General features: G+C 49.7%; 1 protein-coding gene and 1 long non-coding RNA gene across 10 annotated transcripts in view; one reads left to right on the forward strand and one right to left on the reverse strand.

The window, feature by feature from the left end:
* The window catches only part of SPECC1 (sperm antigen with calponin homology and coiled-coil domains 1), a 191,382-nt gene that overhangs the window by 139,434 nt on the left and 26,981 nt on the right, over positions 1-24,967 (reverse strand). For 4 of the 9 annotated variants that reach the window (XM_032498921.1, XM_032498920.1, XM_032498913.1 and 1 more), the window contains one exon: positions 2,454-2,620. In XM_032498921.1, the coding sequence (XP_032354812.1) occupies positions 2,454-2,620 (167 nt within the window). Of the gene's footprint in view, positions 1-2,453; positions 2,621-6,957; positions 6,977-8,930; positions 8,951-19,141; positions 19,659-20,396; positions 20,621-24,967 lie in introns of those variants that run through there. The other 5 variants (XM_032498917.1, XM_032498915.1, XM_032498914.1 and 2 more) reach the window with 5 other exon arrangements.
* On the forward strand, positions 6,995-9,455 carry LOC116669336. The gene is made up of 2 exons (XR_004326704.1): positions 6,995-8,401; positions 8,923-9,455. It is a non-coding gene; the product is annotated as an uncharacterized LOC116669336 (long non-coding RNA).

Consider the following 24,967-nt stretch of genomic DNA (forward strand, 5'->3'; position numbering starts at 1 on the left):
CCTGTACTAACCTTTTATGAAAACGAATATAGGTATGTATACAGATGACTGGGACACGATGCTGTACACCAGAGACTGACACATTGTAACTGACTGTACTTCAATTAAAAAAAGGAAAAAATAATAAAAAATAAAATTAAAAAATAAAATCTAAATTAAAGACATCTCCCAAATGTGCCATAGGACAAAGACGATAAAATCATGGAAATTACGGTCAACTCCAGGTAACAGAACAACAAACCAAGTTACGTGCAGGAATCTTTGTCCGCGTTTACGCCCCACGGCAAGCACGGTATGCAGTTCGTCTCGCAGCTCAGGGCAGCTGCACAGCCTGGCTGAGGCTTCATGGCTACAAAGCGGCAGAACCAGGACCCCAGCACAGCCTGTTCTGAGACCTCCCAGAGAGGTCCTCCTGTTCCAGCATCCGTCACTGGCTCACTCGGGCACTTAACCCACGCCGAGTGCTGGCCAGGGACAGGTGCTTTCCTGAGTGTGGGGGACAGAGCTTGCAACAAACCAAGGAACAGACAGTCCCTGCCCTCAAGGGGCCTCCAGTCTACCTGGGAGATGGCAGTGCCCAAGCAGGCGGCTGCGAGGGTCGAAGAGCCAAAAAGGAAAACAGGGCAGGGCAAGGGAGTCCTTACAGAGTGGTCTGGGGCGGCGTCTGGTAAGGTGACGTTTGGGCACAGACGCAGGGGAGGAGCGGCTGGGGTGTGGGGATGGAGGCACAGAGTCTGCAGGCAGGAGGAGCAGCACCTGGCTCGCCGGAGGGACAGCCCACAGGCATCTGGAGGCTGTGTGTCCAGAGCCTGGGGAGCCAGGACAGAGGGGACTGTGTTTTCTGCTCCAAGTGAGTGGGGAGAACCTAGAGGGTTTTAAGCAGAGAAGTGACATGACTCATACGTTGGAAGGACCGCTCGGCTTCTGCTGAGAATGGAGCGTAGGCAGCAGAGACAAAAGCGGGAAGGTGGTGGCATGTCCCCCGTGGCCACTGGGAGGCGGTGGGAGCTGGATGGAGTTCACATCTGTTTCTAAGGGCAACAGCATTTTGCTGACGGACCGTGAGATGTGAGGAAAGGAGGTCCACGGACGATGCCGCGGGCGCTGGCCGGAGCGACCGGAGGACGGAGCTGCTTTTTACTCAAATGGGAAGGTTCACGAGGAGCAGGTTGGGGGTGGCGGGAGGGATGGAGGGGAAGGGGTCTAGGTTCAGCTTTGGATGAGTCACCTTCAAGGTGCCTTCTAGACATCTGAGAGGCGGTGTCACAGAGGCAGCTGGAGGAGTGCTAACTTTGTGTGTCATCCACGCACGCTGTGAGAATTCATGAGAACAGACGCTGCCACCTAGAACAGCTGTCCTCAGCAGGGGCAGTGCTATCTGTCAAGGAGCATGTCTGGAACGTGGGGGGCACTTTCAGTTGTCACCATCACTGGAGGTGCTACTGGTATTTAACGGGTGGGAGGATGGAGAGCCCAGATGTCCCACGGTGAATGTGACGATACTGCACAGAACTAACCCCCATCGCACACGGTTCACAGACTCCGCAGACACTCCCAGAGCATCTTTTTGTTGTTATCCCAGCTCAGTGCCTTCCTTTGTCTTACATATAAAAACTGTATTTCTTGCACACCTTTAAGATGTACTCAGCTTTCCAGGGAAGGGAAGATTGTACTTGGGTTCAGAAATTCACCGAGAGTGCTCCTCATCCAAACGATCATGCCCCCCGCCCTCCCCCACAGCCTTCCTGGTGTCTGAGTCATCAGCCCAACAGCCCCGGATCAGCCTGCCTGCGGCGGCCAGGGCCACGGGCTCCAAGGAGCACGGCGGGCCCCTCCGCGGAGCCGCGCCCGGGCAGACGCGGGGAGACGCGGATCACTCCACTGCAATCACAGTGTTTCTCCTCTGTGGTTAGGATATTGCACTGATTTCTCCGAAGTAAGTGTGTGTAGGTGGGTTACACTGTCTATGCGTTTCATCTCAGGGTGAGGAAGGGGGCACTGGGTGGCACACAGACAAGGCTGCGTCCCACCCACCTGCTGTTAGAGCCCGCCCCCACCCCGGGGGTGGAGAGGAACCAGCAGTGGAGATTCCCAGGGGCTGCGGGGGGCAGGGGTGGGGAGAGAACGGTGAGAGCAGGGGCCCACCCCAGACGCAGGCGGGTGGGGAGCTGACCGGGGCTTCTCAGGGCCTTGAGGCTCCCTGGTGATCCTGACTCCATCCAGTGGGCGCTGGGGGCAAACTCTGGCCAAAGAGTCCGCACGATCTGGCTCAGGGGTTCCTAGTCACTCAACCTTCCGCAGATTCCCTCTCTAACCCCCTCTGCCCTGTGCCTTTAGGTCAAGATACTCCTGGGACCGTCCTCGCAGCCTCCTTTCCACCTCGAGAGGCTACTTGCCTGGCTGACGGCCACCAGGGTGCCCAGCAGCCCTGCCCCGCATGTTCGGGTCCATACCTTGCTGAGTCGGGACTCGAAAGCCAGCGAGGTGGAAGACTTGGAACTCTTCATGCCGGAAGAGGCGGTGGGGAGGGCCCGCGCGCGGTCCAGCCCATGGCTCCCCGCTTTGGTGACCGGACTCCAGGGCTTGGCTGCACCTTTCATGTTCATCCCTGAGGGTCTTTCTGTACAAGAACAGAAAAGAAAGACATGTGTGTCCACTTTGGATTGGAGCCTGCTGAGTGACACCACAGAGCTGTTCCCCGACACACCACAGTCCCCACTGTTGTCATGGAGAACGAGCCCTTAGGACTGGGTTGCAAATGGAGCATTCAATCCCTGAGATGGTACCTTTGCACCAGGCTAATCACTACAATTTGACAACAGCTTTTACCAAATTATTAAAACTATATGTGCATCCTATGTTCACAGCAGCACTATTTACAAAAGCCAAGACATGGAAGCAACCTAAGTGTCCACTAACAGATGGATAAAGAAGATGTGGTATGTATATACAATGGAATATTACTCAGCCATAAAAAAGAATGAAATAATGCCACTTGCAGCAACATGGATGGACCTAGAGATGATCATACTAAGTGAAGTAAGTCAGACAAAGATAAATATATCACATATCATTCCACTTATATATGTGGAGTCTTAAAAAAAAGAAAGGATACAAATGAACTTATTTACATACCAGAAATAGACTCACAGGCATAGAAAACAAACTATGGTTACCAAAGGGGAAAGGAGAGGAGTGAGATCAATTAGGAGTTTGGGATTAGCAGATACAAACTACTCTGTATAAAATAGATAAACAACAAGGACCTCCTGTACAGCACAGGGAACTTTATTTAATAGCTTGTAATAACCTATAATGGAATAGAATCTAAAAAGAACATTCACGTATACGTATAACTGAATCACTCTGCTGTACACTTGAAACTAACACAACACTGTAAATCAACTATATTTCAATCTTTTTTAAAGTGCAATATTATTGATATTCTGGCATCACTTTTCAGCAAAACAATGGCTTCTCCTTTGTCAGGGGCACCTGGCACAGCACTGCTACCACACACACACATGCACACACCCACACACACACGCATGTATCTCCTCACATAAAACAGGTCGGCTTGAGTCCAGACATCCTATATCCATCAGCCTTGAGGCTTTAGGGTTGAAAGTAGATGTAAATGAACTAATTGAAAATTAGGTTTCACAGGAGCATAGCTTCTTCTTTTGGACAAAAATGATATTTCAAACTAATAGAGCATATTTTAATTGGTCAGACCTGACTTGTGGGGCAGAGTTACTCCCCCTCACAAAAATACTCTATGAAAGACAACTTGAGCAAAGCAGCAGGTGCAGCTGAGACGGGGGGGCCTGGGGCCCTTGCTGCAGGGCTTGCACCTGGACAAATGTCTCCCTGGAGCAACAGGATACAAAGGAAAGGAACTGTAAGGGACTGAAAATAAGTGCATGCACGTGCAGATTATGGACAAGATACACAAAGACCAAAAACTCAACTGCCACTTCTGAGGGGTCTGTTAACTGCCTCCGGGAGGTCGGAGCTGGTGCTCAGCCGCTCAGTCCTCCTCTCCCCTCACTGCATCCCAGTGCACCCCACTCACCCCTCTGAGAAAAAGGACAGGCCGTCCCCCCCAGCCCAGGGCAGCCGGGACCTCCTCCTGTTTGTGTCTCCTCTTCCGGCCAGAGGACACCGGTTCCCTTGACCACTTCAGTCTCCCCAGGGCTGTCCAGTTCCTGTTCCCACTTAAAGGATTAGCTGGGGCAGGTGTCCAAGACCCTCCGTAGAGCTCATTCTGCAGTCGGTGGCCCTGGCAGCTGTATGAATGTGGCTACAGGTGAAAATAACATTTTAAGAGTGTTTCTGAGAAAAATTTTTCATGATTCCCATTAATATGATTAGTTCAGTGCCTTATCAGTCTCAGCTTGGTTCCAAGTATCACAATTTTAAAAATTCTGTATTTTAAAAAACACTTCTCACATATTTTACTGATGTTTGGCACCAATTATTTTTCTTCCTTGGCCCGCAGCTTTTAATGCTGGTTTCCACAGCAATGATGAAAGAATTCCTAGGTGAAGACCTAGATGGCAACTAATGCTATTAGGACCCCCAATATAAAATGAACAAACATAGTCTGAGTGATTCTGGGGAGAATGACTGATGAGCTGTATCCGTTACTGCAGAACCAACCAGTCACGTGTCAGTCTGGTTCTTGAAGATGACTTAAGTAAAATATCTCTAATCAAGACACCCTTTTACATTATGATTGCAACTACTTAGAGATGATTATTGCAGGGTTTACTTTGTGAAAACATAGGTGATTCTGCAATGAGTCTACACTTCCCAAAACCTGCCCGGGTCACCCCAGAAATGAAGTGCCTTTTATTTATCCTTCAGAAGAAAGGTAAGAATGTAAAGACAAATAGCAGCAGGAAGAGGATAGAAATTCTCCCCAACATTTCCCTAAGTCCTTGACCAAAAAAAAAAAGGAAAGAAAAAAAGGCATCCCAGTCAAAACCCCAGACCTAACAGGAAACAAACTTACGGTCACCAAAGGGGCAAGGGAGGGGGGATAAATTAGGAGTTTGGGATTTGCAGATACAAACTACTCTGTATAAAATAGACAAACAACAAGGACGTAATGTGCAGCACAGGGAACTAGATTCAATAGCTTGCAATAACCTATGATGGAAAAGAATCTGAAAAAGAATATATACATGTATAACTGAATCACTTTGCTGTACCCCTAAAACTAACACAACATTGTAAATCAACTACACTTCAATTAAAAAAAACCTCCAGATCTCAACCCCTCTCCTCACCTCTGGCGACCCGGACAACCACCTGAAAGAACGTGCAGCTGCTTTTCAAAGGCTGACAGGTGATTTGCTCTGAGGCCAGATTCCCAGGGCTGCTTCATTTGCATCATCACACCTTCCTTTATTCTCCTGGAGTCTCTGAGTTCAATTAGATTATTCCCAAACGAATGTACCCAGAGGGTCTTTCTCCCCGGGCTCCTCCCGACTGCCAGGCTCTCCTTTCTCAGCTCCCCTCACTTGTCTCTCCCATTATTTCCCCAGACGGAGGCTTCTCTTCTGTCCTCATGCACCAGCCAGATTCCTCCCCTCAAATTCCATCTTCTTCAAGAAATCAAAATAGACAGAACTGAAATAAGTAACGTCCCCTCTTGAACCAGGAAGAGAGCCCCACTGGCAGGGAGGTTGCCGGGGACGGATGCCAGGACAGGATGCCGAGGACAGGATGCTCGGAGGGGTGGTGGGCTCTGCAAGATCAACGCAGCTTTCCAGGGACGGCGAGAGGATGAGAGGGGACAGTGGGGAAACCATTTCAGCTGGTGCTGACACTAGCTTTACGCCCTGCTCCCCACTCTTCACATCCCAGCACCTGGTTAAGTATTGGGGCCATGCTGCAGCAAATGGCATTATTTCATTCTTTTTTATGGCTGAGTAGTATTCCACTGTATAGATATACCACACGTTCTTTATCCAGTCATCTGTTGATGGGCATTTAGGCTGTTTCCGTGTCTTGGCTATTGTAAATAGTGCTGCTATGAACACTGGGGTGCATGTTCTTTTCAAATTGGAGTTTTCTCTGGATATGTGCCCAGGAGTGGGATGGCTGGATGATAAGGTAAGTCTATTTTCAGTTTTTAAGGAACCTCCTACTGTTTTCCACATCACCTATCATTTATAGTCAGCCCTCCACATCCGTGGTTCCTGCATATCCACAGACTCAACCAGCACTGTAGCATTTACTATTGAAAAATATCCACTCGTAAGTAGAACTGTGCAGTCCAAACCCGTGTTATTCGAGGCTTCACTGTGCAGCTAAATTTAGGATCCCACTCCCACAGGGGCAGGGAGAGGGTCTTCCCAGGGGGTGTTTGCCTTAAATTTTTCATTTTATTTTCTTATCAAGCCCCTTTCCTCTCCTGAATAGTATAAGAATTAACACTTAAACCATCATTCAGAGATTGTACGGAGCCAAGTAGAAAAGAGAAGAGAGGGAGGGGAGGGGGATGCTGTTCTAGGAATACCATCAGGCATCCGGGCACCGGAGGGTGGGGAGTCGGAGCCCCTGTCCTGCACCTCCCGCCCCCTCCAACGTGCTGCTCAGTCCCCTCCTCGCCGCCTTCAGAGCCTGTGTTGGAGGGGTTGCCTTGGGCCTCAGCTTTATTACCCTTTTAAGGCAAGAAAAATGGAAAGGCGACAGGGAAAGTATTCTGGACTATCCCAAATAATAAGGAGTCTCGGGGAGCGAGAGAGGGCCCTGAGGTTTGCAGTCCCAGGACAATGAGCACCAGGAAGCAGAGAGCGGAGGCATTCAAGTCTGAGAACTAACAAAATAAGAATGTTCACATAGCTCAACTACCAGGGGACTTGGCAGGAAATAGAAGGCAAGAGAACAACATGCTGAAAATATCTCCTGGAGCTTTCTGGGACACGCGCTGACTCTGCTCCTGACCTCTTCCAGGGGTGGGCGGGGGGCCTGCCCTCGGGGGACAGCTGGCAAGGTGTGGAGCCGCTCTTCGCTGGCACGGCTTGGGGGCACTGCGGCAGAGCCGGGGATGCTGCTGGACACCCTGGTACCCCAAGGGCAGCCCCACGGCAAAGAACGCTCCGGTCTAAAATGCCAGGAGCCGAGGGTGAGAAGCCCGGTCCCAGAGGAAGAGCGCGGGCCCTCCGGCGCTGGCTCTCGTACGGGCACTGGCTGCCTTCCCGCCTGACACCGCAACATCGGCGCTGAGAATCTGGTCTGGGAGCAGCGGAAGGAATCCCGGACTCGGGCTGAGGCCACAGGAAACTCTTCAGAGCTGATTATTTCCTGCTGGTCTTGAGATGAAAAATGATCCCATTAGCCTTAGATTCCTTCCTGGTGAAAAGGGAAAAGAGCAGGTTTCCACGCGGATCTGAAGGAAGACGGCGAGCCTCAATTCATTCATCCCATCAGCATGCGTCACTTACAGAAAAGGAGAACCAAGAAATGTTAAAACAAAATCAAACCAGAAAAGAACATTTACACGTCACCAAACACACCATCTCAAACCGAGTACAGACTCTGGAAATGGAATACGGGCTTGCAGAAACTATGACGCGGGGCTTGATCTGGAATAAGAAACAGAAGAAGCTGAGTCTCTAACCATGAAACACAGACCCTAGACGGAGGCTGTAATCTTGGAGCTATATTAAGACCAAGCCCTTAGAATCATTGCCCTGGGCCATCCTTCTGTCTCTAAAGCTGAACCAAGAAGTGGGCATCCCACAGAGCTGGGGGCCGCTGATCAGTGGCTGTTCCCTTGCCTACACTGTGGCTTCCCATCAAAGAACTGAACGAGAAAGAGCCAAGGCAGCAGAGAAGGATCTGGGGATAAAATACGTCAAGACCTCTTTCTGTAGGAACGGTTTCAAAAGGTCTATTGAAAGAGTAACTAAGAATATAAACTACCGTGTATTGCCGAGACCGTGCAATAGGGAAGGACAGTCTTTTCAACAAGCAGGGCCTGGAAAATTGGACATCCACATCAAGAGAATGAAGCTGGACCCTCACCTTACACCACATAAAAGTTAACTCAAAGTAGGTCAAAGGCCTAAATGTCAGACATCAGCTGGGAAGCTGAGGACAGCTCAGAAAGGAACTGCTCACAGGGGTGGGCGGGACCTGGGGGGGGGTGCGCGTGCCCGGGAAGGTGTGGAGCCGGGGGCTGGGACCCTTAGCACCCCAGGGCCCACCGGGGTTGGCGGAGGAAACAGCCGAACCCCGGAGAGAGCTGGACACAGAGCAGCAGCTGAGGCCTCAGGAGAGGAACACAGCCAACCCATGGAGGCCCCGCGGGGAGCTGGGGAGACAAATGCCTCAGACCTCACTCAGAAGAAACCCATTCTGCTCCCTGGCCACCGTCGTCAAGGAGGTGAGAGGGGATGTAGAGGGACAAACGGGGACCTGCCCTTGGTCTGACCCTCTCCAACTCGCCTTCCAAAGTGAGCTGGGGGACCCCCTCCGGAAGCCTCCCCAGCCTGGGAGGGCCTCCTTGGGACCCCTGCACCTGTCTGTCCACTGACCTGCCTCCCCAGGGGACAGCCTCCAGCTCCAGCCATCAGCCTGGGCACAGTACCCAGACCCACCCTGAGCCAGCTTCTCCCGGCTCCCCATTTGCCGGCCTCTCCAGGGTTTGAAACCTCAGAGGCACCTTGGCCTCCTCCCCTGGGCTGGGTTTCTAGAACCCACCGCCTGGCCTGGAGCTCAGGCCCCTGCCCTGTCCCCCAGAGCCCTGTCCCCCAGAGCCCTGCCTTTTCCTCGGGCAGGCTGAGCCCAGCTCTGCCTCCCGCTTCGGACGCCCCTCCTGAAGTCAGCCCATACTCAAGAACTGTCGCACTCAGCGGGGACGCCGCTCCCTGCTCAGACCTTGCATTTTCCCTCATCTCCGAACAGACGCTCACCGTGCCGCCTCCACGCCAGCCTCGGCCGGCGTCCAGAGTCGCCCCAGGAGGCAGCTGCTGTCCTCCCGAGTCACCGTCAGCCTCGACCCACGCCCAGGGGTTTGCTCACGTCCCTGACGGGGCCTCTGCGCGACCTTTCTCCAGATTAAGGGATGGCCCAGAGGAGCTCCGCCAGCCGCGTGGCCCTCACCTGCAGTGTGGCCAGAGCAGGGCCTCTTACCCCAGCCGGGGCCCTCATCTTCTCGTCTGGGGTATCCCCAGTCCCAAGACCCTCCCCTGAGACCCCCCTCTGTGAACCATCCAGCCCCTCCCACGGGCTCGAGCCAACACCACTTCCTCGCCAGGCCTTGCTGATACTCACCCCTCCAAGCCTGGCTTCCTGCGCTTCCCTGCCCGGTTCCGCCTCTCTCCTGACACCCCAGCAGCCCACCCGCCCCATTCACGGTCTCTGGCTCTGCTCTCCCCATCTTGCCCACCACCGTTAATGCCCACTCAGCAGCCAGAGGGGTCTTTAGGAAATGCAAATCACAGGGGGAGGGTGCAGCTCAGTGCTTAACATGCATGAGGTCCTGGGTTCAAGTCCCAGTACCTCCATTAAAAAAAAACAGATAAATAAAATAAGTGAATAAATGAACCTAAGCACCCCCCCAAAAAAAAAACCCCCACAAATCATGAAAATGGCTAAGATGGTAAATTTTAAGGTGTGTGTGTGCTTTTAGCCACAATTTAAATTTTAAAAAATATTTTTAAAAACACACAAGTCAGATCATGTCCCTCACTGTGGAGAACCCCCCTGTGGCTTCTCACTGCATTGAGAATGGAAATCCAAGATCTTTGTCAGGCCTCCCAAAGGCCCAGGCCGCTGGGCCGCCTGCCTCAGTCCCGAGACTTCCAGCCCCTCAGACACGCCCAGCTGGTCCCCAAGGAAGAGCTCTGCGTCCGGAAGCCCCGCCCCTGCCCTTCGCACGGGGGTTCTTGCTCCAAGAGGCCCTTTCTCTCCACAATCTGGAGTAGCTCCCTCACCCCCACCCAGGCCAGGCGGGGGGCCCCGCCACTCACAAAATAGGCGCCGAATTAACGGGCAAATTCAAAGCGGAGCCACGCAGCACTGACAGCCCTTCTCCCATAAGATGCATGAAGGTCTCCAAACAATTACCAAATAAACCGATCCCCAGGCTGCTTTCAGGATGAGAACGCCACTAATGTGCTTACAGAGCCTTCCGGCATTATTACCTTGTTGACAGATAAGCATTAACCTTATAAAAATTAGCCCCATAACTTATAACATGGTTGAGAAATAGATCCTAAAATTATCCAACCCCAAATCTCTAAAACCATCTATGGATTCATCTCCGTTCCTGACTTTATTCCTGAAGGACAGCTTTTGAAATGTGTGCTGTCCTTCCCAATTTCACAGTGATAGTAAGTAATATTTTACAATTTTATGGTTTAAGGGTTCAGACATCTTAATGGAAACATCATAATACATGAATTTATGGGAGCTGTTAAGTGGTAGCCAATGGCAACCACAGGTTTAGGGACCCAGTGATTAAAGCATAGAGTCTACCTTTTCTCCAACCTTTTCTGTCTCCTTGTTCCTAACTGGGGCCCCCAAGTCAGGTCGGACAAGGGGCAAAGCCCTGTGATGTCAGTGGCACAGCTTCTAAGGAAACAGGCCACTTCTGACTCATTCTGTCCTATTTCCTCCAGAAACAATGCAAGCGGTGCAGGGCACGCCTCCCCCACGCCCTCCACCAGCTCCCGTCAGGGCACTGGCACTCCCGAGAGCCGGGGGCGGGCGCGAGTCCTCTCCCCCACGCTGCTGGGCACAGATGCAGACAGGGTCGTGCCGTGGCCAGAGCCCCCACCCACGGTGGGGAGGTGGTCCCCTCCCCACACCCACTGCCCCCTGAGCTCACTCACGGCCTCTGGCAAAAGGGAAATACAAGCTGGGAAGAAGGCAGCCCCTGCCCTGCAAACCCAGGAGGGCAGCATCCACAGGCCTCACTGTCCACACGGCACTTGGGACTCAGAGAAACCCCGGAGGCTCACCTCCAAGGCCCCTTGCTGAGAAAGGAGTTCAGGAGCCGTGGTGGGGGATCCCGGCACCCCCAACCCTGACTCAGGGCGAGGGCCCGGGTGTTCATGCTCTGGAGCCAACACAGTCCGCATGGCAGTGAGAGGACGCCAGGATCTCCGACACTGTCGTCACGACAACTTAGTTTCCATTCCCCTGAGAGATGCGCTCATCCCTGACCGGTCCTCCCCTCACCTGCTGCTGTCAGAGGCGGGCACCGGGATGCCGGGGGAAAGGGCTCCCCCAGCCGATGCCCAAGCTGTCTGCCCAGTTTCTGGCTCTGTGTGCCTATGTGTGGGGGGCAGGTGGTGGGGGTGGCAGTGGGAACAACCAATTTAATAACCAAAGCAAAACTTGAGCTTGACATAATAAAGAACGTATGTAGGGAAGAAACCAAGATGGGCTCTGGTTGCCCTCTTGTTTCTTGCTCAAAGTTGGCGGCCTCCTCTTCTGACAAGAGACCTTCTGAGGCCTGTCGTCCCCAAGAGACTCCCAGAGGACCCCAGCAGAATGACGTGGACTCCCTGTAACGGTGATACCCTGAAAAGGCAGCCCGCGGTCACAGGAGCTCGAAGAGGAGGGCAGACCCCTCTTCTGGGTGAGGGGCAAAGCCCGCCCCTTCACACGGGCTGGGGGAGTCTGCTGTGGCTCCAGGTGTCCTTATTGTTACAGGATTAAGTGAAATCACTGAATGTGCTGATTTCTTTTCTGTTTTCGGTTCCCAAGATATTCTTGACTAACCCCCAGGCTTTCAGCTGCTTTCCTATAGTGCCAGCTGGTTAAAGAAAGCTACGGCTGTGCTTTGCGGGGTTAATTCATTCGGTGTCTGGAACATGCCCTCGCTCCCCCACCACCCCGCTTCTGGTGGTGTGTTTCAAATACACACAATAGCTGCCAACACCAGAGAGAACATTCCAGCTGCTCCCGGGACCACCTGGTCAGCACATGCACCTTGCAAGGGCCTTGGGAGGAAACCTACCAGGAGGAAGGTACATGGAGTGCGGAAGCAGTGGCTCTGGGATCCGCCCCCAGGGTGGGAGCCCGAGACAGTCACAGTCAGCACGGGGCTGCCCCCCAGGGATGGGCTGTTTGTGATACAGACGAATCTGATTCACTTTCAGACAGGCCCCGCTCCTCAGGAGACAAGGCAGGAGCCATGTCACCCAGCCGCCCCCACCCTCTCTTTGGGGGTTAGGTCCGCTGCGGGCCTGCCAGGCGCCCTGCACTCAGACCCCAGCGTGCAAACGACAGGCAGCTGCCGTACCACCAGCCTCCAGGCCTCCCCACGGCTCCCCACAACCACCCGGAACAGTGGGCTGGGACAGTGGGCTTCCCACGCCCCCGGCTACTTTCTCCTAACGTCGCCTGTCCTGTAAAGGTCAGCGCCTGCCCTTGTCCAGGAGCAGCTCCTCTTGCCCAGCACGAGGAGCGTCCACAGCAGGACACCCCGCAGCCTGTCTCCAGCCCCAGCTCCCTGGCCTGGAGCGGTCTGGAGTGAAGGGCTGTCTCATTCCCCTGGGGCTCCACAGCCCTGGGCCCCCTGTCTGTAATAAATGTTGGCCAAAGACAGACAGAAAATCTCAATAAAACTAGAAAACTTCTAGGAGGAAACAAGAGAAAATCTCTGTGACCTTGAGTTAGGCAATGATTTCTTAGCATCAACACCAAAAGCATGATCCATAAATAAAATTTTTTTTAAAACCTTATAAATTGGACATCATCGAAATTTCAAACTTATGTTCTTTGAAAAACACTGTCAGGAAAATGAAAAGACAAGCCGCCAACTGGGAGGGAAACATCCTCAAAACATAAAACTGAAAAAGGACTCGATTCCTGAATTGATGAAGCATTCACAACACTCAACACCGACAAAACGCACGACTCGGTAAAAACCGCAAAGACCTAAACACGTCACCAAAGAAGACAACTGGATGGTAAATAAACACATGAAAAGATGCTCAGTGTCATCAGTCATTGGGTAACTGCAAACTGAAACCACAGGGAGATATTACTGCACACCCACCAGAATGGCTTGAAATTAAAAAAAATAAAAACAAGTGCTTGCAAGGAGCAACCGGAACTCACTGCTGGTGGAAACACAAAATGGCGCAGCTGCTTTGCAAATCAATGTAGCCATTTCTCATTGTTAAAAAAAAAATGAAATTCAACTGAGTAATATTTTAAAGATCTTATTGGCTTTCTTCAGTGATTCATGAATGGGGCAGTGTCCCGTGCAGCAGAGGAGCTCCGAGGAGCTATACACAATGAAAGACTTTTCTAGGCAGAAGGGAGCAAGGACAGGGAGTTACACTTGGCCAAATAAAAAAGCAGGTTGTTTATTGCAAGGTGGCTTCCCTTTAGGGGCCGCAGGGGTCTCCAGGGCAGACGACCTCCCTGGTGCTGCTCAGGGGATTCCTGATTCACGGTTGAAGATTCCACTCCTGGGAGAGCCTAGACTCTAAATTAAGTCTCTGGGTGACATGGGGCTGAGCATAAGTGACTCTACTTTGGGCCTCTTGTCTTGTTTTTAATATTTTAAATTAAACATGCACTTATCATATAATCCAGTGACCCCCACTCCTCAGTATTTACCCAAGAATGATGGAAACTTGTGTCTGTAATGAAAATGCTCGTAACAGCTTGATTCACAGGCTTGGTTCTGATGAAATAAAATTCATATTTTAAGGCAAGACAAGAAAAATTGAAACATAAAATTTTTCTTTGCCCGTTTCGGCCTCCTCCCTCCCCTCCAGTGTGAATGGTGCGTCTGTGTTCTGCGTTACCCAGACCTCCCCCATGGCAGAAATACCTGCTCAACCACAAGTATCAGCTTTTCTCCTTCTGGCTCCAGCCATGTAACTCCTTAGAAGACAACGTTCCTGTCTCTATCCTGTAAGGGGTCACGATGACCCACCACTCGCCTTAGACATACAGACTCTTTGGTGGACTTTATGTACGATGCCAATATATCGTTCCCTTATAGACAGTGACTGGTGCAAAACAGACTAAGTCAGACAACCTGGGGAGATCCTGGGCCGCACCCAGTGGAACTTCTCAGCTTAAATACTTACCAATGGCCCCGCTAACGTTATTGGCTATATTACTTGCAGTCTGCCTGTATTAGCAGGTTACTGTTTCTTGCGTTACCAGATGTGTGGCTGAGCCTCAGATAAAATTAATGATGGTCCAGTGATTTGAAACAATAGATCAGGTATGTAGTCCTACAAGACCAATGACTGTAATAGTGTCACTCTAAATATGGGAAGAAGCAGCAAGAGAGAACCCGTTTCCTGGATGGTAACAGACGAGTGAGACAAGGGTCCAGGGGCCTCTGGTCACTGTTAACGGAGCCTGGTCCACTACCAGCACATGGAGTGTCCTGTCAGCAAAGCCATCGCCTGACCTGGGAACGAGCATTCCTAGCACTGTGGGACAAATGGGTCACAGAACGCCCCCCAAACCTTGGTGGAAATTAAGACCCCAAGGGAAGGGACTGAAAAATAAAGAAAGCTGCCCACCATCCAGGTCTACAAGAGTCAAGTCATTGGCCACGGCAGTCGCTGGCCTGTAACTGACCCCGGCAGGAATTCAGGGCGAAAACCAGGATGAGAGCTCCGTGTTCTGGGAAAACTGGCAGACCCAGCCCTCAGAGAGTCGGATATTTTCAGGAGAAATTCTTCATCCAGAACCTGGATTCTTGCATCCTCCCATACTTAGAAAAGCACTTTAGAAAAAAGCATTAACTAAGATGTCAGTTCCTTCTACTGAGCTGTGCGCTTCACTGCCTGGACCTCCCTCGCTAAAATCACTCGTACACTGGTCTCCTTCACCTCTTCCAAACAGTTCTCAGAGCCTTCTGAGAGGCTGTCTCCCAGGCTATAATTCTCAGGTTGGCTGGAATAAAATACCCATTTCTTTCTTAGATTGACTAACGATTACTCTTTTTCATCGACAGTTCATAACAGCAAAAACTGAAAACGGCCTAACGTGGTGAGTGGATAAACACACAATAAAACCCTCCTCATCACTGAAAAAAGAATGAGCTAGTGGTGCACGCAGAAAAATGGGTGGACTTTAAACGCGTTGTGCTAAGTGAAAGAAGCCAGACTCTAAAGGCTTCCTGCTGTAGGATGCTGCTTACCTGACCTTCTAGAAAAGGCGGCACGTGGAGACGGAGAACAGGCCAGTGGTCACCAGGGCCTGGGAGTGGGAGGAGGGGCTGTGTATAGGAAATACATCTGGGCTTTGTCCGTGGTTCTTGGGGTGGGGCTGCCCAGACAGACCACGTGATCAGAGGGCTGGGACTTCCAGCCTCACCCACCACAGCCTTGGCTCCCTGAGGACCCTTGAACAACAAGAGTGAGGACCGTCAGGTTGGTGAACACATCCATACCTGGGAGGGTGGCCCACGCCAGCTCCACAGGAAGTGCTCGGGACCCCTCTGGACCTCCCCTGCTAAGTACCCTTCCATTCGGCTGTTCATCTGTATCCTTTATAACGCCCTCCATCGTGAACTGGCAAATGTAAGCACGTGTTTCTCTGAGCAGCAAACTGATCCAATCGGAGGTGGGCATCGTGGGAACCTCCCATCTATGGCCAGTGGGTCAGAAGCACAGGCGTCAGCCTGGACGTGCGCTCAGTGTCCGGGGGGCGGGGCAGCCTTGCGGGATGAGCCCTTGACTTTGGACAGTCTTGTGGGTCTGAGCCTGAACGTTACGTCCAGGGAGACAGAGCCAGAAGTGAGCGAACGCTTGGTGGCGTGTGAAACCACACGCAAGGGGCTGACCTGAGCGCACCAGGGCACGTGGGGGCGGCCGCGGGGGTGACCACACCCTGTGGGCGGAGCTCTCGCCCGAGCGCGGGCCGGATCTCCAGCTCCGCCCACGCCCCCTCCCCAGCCGCCCTTCTCCGCCCTCTTCGCTCTCCTCCCCAGTCGCGCTGGGCTCCGGGCGGGACTGCGCGCCGCCGAGTGTCTTTTCTTGTTCCTCTGGTTCCCTCTGCCTGCTCTGCCTTTCCCGGCCTCGCTGCCCCTCACACAAATCTCACTCCTGCTTCAAGTCCCAGATCAAATGGTACTCCTTCCTGCAACCTTAACCGGCCACCACCTCCCCACACCCACGAAAAGGGGGAAATTGTTGGATGTGCCTCTAAATTCTAAGCATTTGTCTACACACTCTTACACGATCGCCATCTCCTGTGAGCTGGTGCACGTCAGCATCACGTCTCTCCGACGAGCTGCGAGCACCAAGCCTGATTCACTTCCGCACAAACACGCGGCGTCCAGATCCATGCCTTACACGCAGGGAGAGCTCAGAAATGTCCCGCGGCAGGTAAGGCTGGTGTGGTCGGCACTCAGAAAGAGTAACACCACCCCGGAGTTCAGACTAAATGGCCTCTTAGTGACACACAAACAGGACCGGGGGGTTATCACTCCACAGCCACTGTTCCCACGACAGTTACCTGGAGCAGCAGCCCCCTGCCCTGGCTGATGGAAATTACCTGCAAGACTGATTAACAACGCCCACCCCTGGGGGTCACTCCCTGGGACCCTGATTCAGTCCATCAAGGGTGAGTCCTGCTTCCAATTTTTTAATAAACTCCCAGGGTGACTCTGAGCTGCCATGCTTGGGACTTAGCTTCCTACATGGCCAGAAGGCCAAAGACTCATCAGCGGGTGGCTGATGAAAAAGGCAGCTCTGAGAATCTGTATAGAAGCAGCACACACGCACCCACATGCACACACGCACACGCGCAGACACACACGTGCGCACACAGATAGGAATCAGTCATCAAACTGTAATGCATCCATACCTGGCAATAAAAGGAAATAAACTACTGACACATATAAAAAGTCCACAAATGATAAATGCTGGAGAAGGTGTGGAGAAAAGGGAACCCTCCTACATTGTTGGTGGGAATGCAGTTTTGTGCAGCCACTATGGAAAGACAATACAGAGATCCCTCAAAAGACTAAAAATAGACTTACCATATGACCCAGCAATCCCACTCATGGGCATATATCCAGAGGGGACTCTAATTCAAAAAGATACATGCACCCCAATGTTCATAGCAGCACTATTTACAATAGCCAAGACATGGAAACAACGTTGTGGTATATTTATACAGTAGAATACTACTCAGCCATAAAAAAGAATAAGATAATGTCATTTGCAGCAGCATGGATGGAACTGAAGATCAGTTATTCTAAGTGAAGTAAGCCACAAAGAGAAAGAAAAATACCATATGAGATCATTCATACGGGAATCTTAAAAAAAAAAGGAAAAAGAGGACACTAATGAACTCATCTACAAAACAGAAAAAGACTCGCAGACATAGTAAACAATCTTATGGTTACCATGGAAAGGGGGGGGAAGGATAAATCTGGGAGTCTGAGATTTCCAAATGTTAGCCACTATATATAAAAATAAATTTTAAAAATTTCTTCTGTATAGCACAAGGAACTATATTCATATCTCATAATACTTTTAATGAAAAAACTATGAAAGCGAATATATGTAAGTATATGCATGACTGGGACACTGATTTACACCAGAAATTGACCCATCATAACTGACTGTATTTAAATTAAAAATTAAAAAATAAATAGAATTTTAAAAATAAAAATTAAAAAATCTCATATTGAGCTAAAAAAATAAAATAAAAGGTGTTAATAATGTAAGTCAGTTTGAGGACATTTAACCAGGAGGTGATGGTAGCTGGCTATGGCAAAAACCTGGGAAATGAGGAATTAAATGATTAAAGTTGGGAAACTGGCCCCAGTGAAAGGAATGAAGAAATGGTAGGAGGGGTGGAGAAAAGGGGATGGAATGGGGGAGGCTGGAGTGATGGAATCAGCTCAGGGTTTGGAAAAAGAATCTTTTTTTTTTTTTTTTTTTTTTGACGGAGGTACAGGGGACTGAACCCAGGACCTTGTGCATGCTAAGCACATGCTCTACCACTGAGCTATCCCTTCCTCCGTCAAGGAAGAAGCATCTTTTTTCCTCCATGCCCCTCCTGAGTTTTCTCAACAAGTCTGCTTTTCCTAAAATATAAGTTAAAATCCCCAATGAAATGTTAAAATGCTGCCCCCGAATGCTCACTTTTCCTAAAAATGGTTGTATACTTTCCCAGCCCTGAGACTCTACAGCTGGGATCCTGCACACTGAAATTTTCTTGCCTGTGGTCCTGGAAAAACATCTGTTTATTTATCTTACATGAATACAGACTCATAAAAAATTCAAACAAAATCTAGCAAAAAATGAAAGAGACCTTGACTAAATCTACCCCCTCCCCAGAAGTAACACAGTAAACAGCTTGATATTTTATATCCAGAACTTTTTAAAAATAAACTACATACATACAAATAAAAACATAGAGTTTACACAGAAGCAACCTAAATGTCCATCAACAGATGAATGAATGCAGAAGATGTGCTGTATACACCATGGAATACTACTCAGCCATAAAAAAGAATGAAGTAATGCCATTTGGAGCACCATGGATGGACCTAGGGATGATCACACTAAGTGAAGTAAGCCAGGCAGAGAAAGAAAAATACCATATGACATCACTCATATGTGGAATCTAGAAAAATGACACAAATGAACTTATTTACAAAACAGAGATAGACTCACAGACATAGAAAACAAACTTGTGGCTACAGGGGTGGAGAGAGAGAGGGGTAACTTGGGAGTTTGAGATTTGCAGATACAAACTACTATGTATATAATACATAAACAACAAGGCCCTACTATACAGCACAGGGAACTATATTCAATATCTTGTGGTAACCTATAATAAAAAAGAATATATATATATATACATATATATATATATATTGTATATATATATGTATAACTGAATCACTATGCTGTACACCAGAAACTAACAACATTGTAAATCAACTAGACTTCAATTTAAAAAAAGAGTTTAGGTTTATTAACAAAAATAATGAAATTTTAATGTAAATATGACCGTATTGTATAAACCTACATGAAAGCATGTCCAGTACCTTCTAAGACATATGAGAGGTTACTTTACATTTTGTAAAATCACCATACAAAAAGCTTTACTAACTCCTGTCCTATCAGCCGTGGGCACGGACGCCCACCTCTCCGTGTCCTCTGACACTTACTTGCGTTTTTACATCAGGTCCCGCAGGCTGGTGGGTGGTTGCTGGGGCCCCTGTGACAATCGAGGAGCTAATACTTGGGGGGAACTGGACTGCTGCGCTTGGCACACAGTCAGCATGCAAAAAAAAAAAAGTTATTTTTATCATTTTAAAAATTATTGTGCTTGAAAAATAAAATTGAAACGAGGAGAAAAGCTACTTCGCATGCGGCGGGCGTTCCCAAACGCAAGGGAGGCGTTGTTTATTTTGCACTCCGTGGGCTTTTGCGGGTTCCTCCTGCTGAGACGGCTCTCACCCTCACACGGAAAGTCACGGGGCAAAGGGAAGATTAAGGGAAGTGAACCGGCCACGCCAGCTCGAGCCTCGTCAACACGTCCCGTCTGTGGCGCTGGGCTGCAGGGGACAGGGAACACTGCACTCCTCTGTCCTGACCTTTGCATCCTGGCAAGAGAGAGAAAGCTCATTTCTCCAGTACGCTTAAAGGATGGACTCCGACATTCCTGAGCTAAATGTTTATCCCCGTGAGAGATTGTATTTATGGGGGAAAAAAAACCCATAACTTAATTTCCAGCAAACAGTGATGGAGACCTTTCGAAGCAGCGAGCCCTTTGCCGAGGGGTGGGGCAAAACAGCGGCTAAACAGAAACCACGTAAGTAGTAACTTCCTAGAAGAGCCTCTATCTCCGTCCCATCTTTGAGACGCTGCCATCTGGGCCTGCCAGGCACCGTGTTTGGCCCAGATACTGAGCCCAGGACAGGGTCGCGCCCTCCGCTCGGAGCGGATCTGCAAGGCGGGAGGGCCCCCGCGGGCTGTGGGACTCCCCACACTTGCTGAGAAGCAAGCGCAGAAGCAGCCCCACTCACCGGGAGTGTGAACAACAGCCCTCCGCCCTGCCGGTAATGAGTACCCGGAGGCAGGATTTCTTCTCCCAGGTCCTTTCTGCACCTAACCTGGAGTTAGCATTAATTACCCTTCCCTGGCAAGAGGAAAAAAAGCGGCAGGGCAGTGAGAAAAGACAGTTTTTTTCAAGCTGTCAGAAGACGTCTGGAGTTCACTTTTACCCGTAAAGCGCGCACGCGGCCCTGACGTGCCCGGCCCCGAACCCCGGGAGCACGTGATGACGGGGCCACAGTCACAGCAGGGATCCCCGGGGACGGCAGACGTTACGCCCACAGCAGAAGAACCCCTTCCCCAGACAGAGCTGTTCTTCTAAGATTTTCCATGCCCGTGGTAAACAGCCCCCCGCCGGGTACTCACTGCAGAGCCGCCGCTGCTCCTGCTCCCTGGGAGCTGCTGCCCTCAGTCAGCAAGTCCGCGGCGCTATTCTGGGGCTTGGAGCCGCCGGGAGGAAACCGCACTCGGGGGCCGGGCACTGAGCATCCGAGCCACGCTTCACTCAGGAAGCAGGCGGGCTCTGCTCTCCAGGCTCCTGGCGGCCTCTCCCTACCCCCACCCCACAACACAGTGCAAAATCATTTCCATCCCCAATACTCCCTTCGACCCCTTCTCTAACACATAAGGGTTTAAAGATGTAGGCTGACTACTTTCTTGCTGATTGCTCCCTGAGATACCAGACCGGGAAAAAACAAGCAGAAAAAGCCAGTCTGCTCTTCGGAGCTGAGCCTGTCCTGAAGCCTCTGGGCCCCTCACTCGCCAAAGCCTGGGACTGGCAGAATGTTCTAAGCAGGATGGGGCAGTCGGGTCACAGGCGGGTCGCATTTCAGTGCAGGTGGTTCTGATGAGCGGACTCAGGGCTCTCGGAGGCCCGGCATCTGGATCTCTGTGGCGCCAGTAATTTGTTGCCATTTCTTTTTCCATTCTAAATGCACATTTTCAGACCTCATTTTGAATTCAGAGAGCTTCAAAGTCATAAGCGCGCTCTCACTACAGGTGGCCCACCCGCCCCAGGGACGGTCAGATCTCCTGCCACGGGGCGGGGGCGGCAAACACACTCCGGGAAAAAAGACGTCGAAGAAGTTTTGTGAAGGTGAACAAGGTACATGTGTTACATCCACTGTCACCAAGAACCAGAGTCATCAGGGTGGGTGGAGCTTGGTCACTGCCGTGAGCTGGTTTTTTTTTTATGTTGACATATAGTTATTTACAATGTTGTGTTAGTCTCTGGTGTACAGCATAGTGGTTCAGTTATACATACACACAGATACACATACATATTCTTTTTCATTATAGGCTATTACAAGATACTGAATATAGTTCTCTGTGCTGTACAGTGGGACCTTGTGTGTCTATTTTATATAGAGTAGTGTGTATCTGCTAATCCCAAACTCCTGACTTATCCCTCCACCCCACCTTTCCCCTTTGGTAACCATAAGTTTCTTTTCTATGTCTGTTGAGTATCTTTCTGTTTTGTAAATAAGTTCATTTGCCTCATTTTTTTCAGATTCTACATATAAGTGACATCATATGGTATCTGTCTTTGTCTGACTTACTTCATTTAGTATGGCAATCTCTGGGTCCATCTATGTTGCTGCAAATGGCAACATTTCACTCTTTTTATGGCTGAGTGGTGTTCCATTGTATATACACACCACGTCTTCTATATCCAATCATCTGTTGGTGGACATTTAGGTTGTTTCCACGTCTTGGCTATTGTATATAGTGCTGCTATGAAGACTGGGGTACATGCGTCTTTTCGAATTAGAGTTCCCCCTGGATATCTGCCCAGGAGTGGGACTGCTGGATCGTATGGTAACTCTATTTTTAGTTTTTTAAGGAATCTCCGTACTGTCCTTCATAGTTGCTGCACCAAGTTACAGTTCCATCACCTGAGCTGGATTTTAATTGCTATTTTGCAGTATAATCGGTGTGAAAAGCAGCCAAGTAGCTGGTCCATGGCAGGGAGCCCTCACTCAGCAGGCGGTTGGCGTTTACAGAGCCTCAGAGATGCTGGCACCCCCGTGTTCACTATGGTTCCATCCCCATCCCCAGACTCTGCCATTCCAACCACAGTAAAGAGCTGTGGCCACACAGCTCAGAGCTGGCCTCCCCTGCCAGGTGTGTTGTCATAACTGTGGCCCCTGTGCACCCCCAACCCCCAGCAAATGCTGTCCCCTTTGGGGACCCTTCTTCTTTGCCTTAGAAAAAGCAATAGGCACAGCGCCTGGGACATGGTCTCACTGAGGGTGATCCGCCCTCCCAGGGGCCAGGGACACACAAGGACCCAGCTCATCTGGGTGATCCCACTGTGTGACACTAACACGGGAGGTGGCAGTGGTCGGGACTCTGCCAGTGACAGAACTCCACCCGAAGTAGCAACCCTCCTGCCTTGGCTAACCAGCGGTCTGGGATGAATTCAAGCTGGCTCTAAGCCAGCCAGACCTAGAAGCACAGAAGCCGTTGGGACCCAGTTTCCCACCACCTCCCTGAGCTGCTTCCCCAGGTTTCCCTCACCCAAACCCAGGTGTTCTCGGGACGGGAAACCTCTCCCAGCGGTACATCCCAGGAGCGAGGCCTTTAGCATTCGGGGTCCCGGAAGAAGACACCTCAGAAAAGAACCCCAGAGCGATACACCATCCACCCAGGCACTGGGGAGAGGGAGCTGGGTGACTGGTGGCCCCACTGGTTAGAAGAGCCGTTTCCCCACAGGAAAAAACGACACTGTGCAGACAAAAAGTACAACCTAGTCGCCCACCAGCGCCTTGCATAGACTGCTAAGCCTTCATGTGGTCACGTCCTATCCTGCAGTTAGGCCCTGAACCTATGAACGGAGAGACACACAAAACGTTAACAGGGGCTATCTCTGGAATTGTGGGTCATTTATTATTTTAATTCACACTGTATCGTCTACATTTTCTCAAACAAGTGGGTATTAAATTGTATAATAAATAATTAGTTATTGCCTGCTAGACAAATCCTCCTTACAAAGTGAAATATTTATCTATAAAATCTCTATGAATAAAGCTGGTAAGAAAACTGCAGTGGCCCCCCCCAAAATCTACAACATTTTACTGAATGACAAAAACGGGGACTGGATGGAAAAATATACCATGGTTTTCCAATTAGATATTCATCCTCCACAAAATAATTTTATAAATGTATTCTAATCCCAGTAGAAAATCTAATAGAAGAAATGTGAAGGAAATTCTTCATAAAATTATCCTAAAATTCATCTGGTAAAATAATTCATCCTCTGTAGAAAAAAAATTCTTAAAAAAAAAGGTAACAAATTTATTTACAAAACAGAAACAGATTCAGACACAGAAACCAAACCTATGGTTACCAAAAGGGGAGGCAGAGGGGAGGGATAAATTAGGAGTTTGGGGTTAGTAGATACAAATGATGTAAAATAGATAAACAACAAGGTCCTACTGTACAGCACAGGGAACTATATTCAATATCCTGTAATAACCTATAACGAAAAAGAATGTATATATAACTGAGTCACTATGCTGAACACCAGAAACTAACACAACATTGTAAATCAACTTTATTTCAACTAAAAAATAATGAAATGGACCAGAAAAGTAAAATAATTACAATAGTATGGTTCGGGAATAGAAGGACCATCCACGGATCACAACAGAGCCCAAACACAAGAACCTGGATCATAATAAGGATGGCATTATGGCTGGGACATGATGCTGTGGCCCAGAAACCCACACATTGTAATGCACTACACTTCAACTAAAAAAAACAAGACAGTGCTACTAACCTGAAGACATTTTTTTAAAGTGGCATTGGGAAAATTGGCTGATCGTATGCAAAAAAGGAAAGAAAGAGAGAAAGAAAGAAACAGAGAGAGAAGGAAGGAAGGAGGAAGAAAGCGATCCCTACCTCACACCGTGTGCCCAGCCGTGACCAGCGGTTGGTGACATCTGCAGACGCAGAACCTTTGGATAGGGAGCACTGACTGTGTATTTATTGAAAAAAAATTCTGCAAATAAGGGGACCCACATAGTCCAAACACATGTTGTTCAAGGGTCAGCTGGAGAACTAGCATACGATCCGGTAATCCCTTCTGGGTGTTCATCCAAAAGAACTGAAATCACGGTCTGCAAGAGGTACCAACACCCGCATGTTCCCTGCAGCACGAGTCACAATACCCACGACGTGGAAGCAACCTGAATGTCACTGACCGACGACTGGATAAATAAGACGCGGTCTCTACATTCAATGGAATCCTACTTAGCCTTAAAGAAGAAGGAAACTCTGCGACACACGGCAACAGGGATGAGCCTTGAGGACACGAGGCTCGGTGAAATAACCAGTCACAAAGGGACAAATGGTGCATGGTTCCACTTATGCGAGGTACCTAACATTGTCAGATTCATCGACTCAGAGAGCGGCATGCCGGCTTCCAGGGGCTTGGGGCGGGGAAGGTGGGGAGTCACCAATCAACAGACAAAAGGTTTCAGTCAAGCAAAATGAGTCAGCTCTAGAGAACCTGCCGGACACCGCTGTCTGTCCCTATAACCAACAATCATGCATTTACCGCACGCTGAAAAATTTAACAGACTAGATCTCATGTTAGGTGTTCTTACCACAGTAAAATAAAATTTTAAAAAATGCAAAGAACGGGGACGTTATCTCTGGGTGCAGCGATGCCAGGAAGTCCTAATTTTCTTTACGCTTTTAAGACTTTTCCACACGAGTTGCAATGAACATGTAACAGTTCTAGAATCTTAAAAAAGACTATTTAAGCATGACAACAAGTATGCATCCTGATGGCATCAAACTCTATTTGTGACATGAAGGCTTACACTGCAGAACGGAGCATTCAGTCTGACCCAAGGAAGGCTTTATTAATTGGAGAATTAGACCCTGGACAGGACTTTTTCTGCAGGGCCTGAAAACCTCTACTCCTGGGT

Source organism: Camelus ferus, chromosome 16 (genome assembly GCF_009834535.1).
Source record: "Camelus ferus isolate YT-003-E chromosome 16, BCGSAC_Cfer_1.0, whole genome shotgun sequence".
NCBI classification, from domain to species: Eukaryota; Metazoa; Chordata; class Mammalia; order Artiodactyla; family Camelidae; genus Camelus; species Camelus ferus.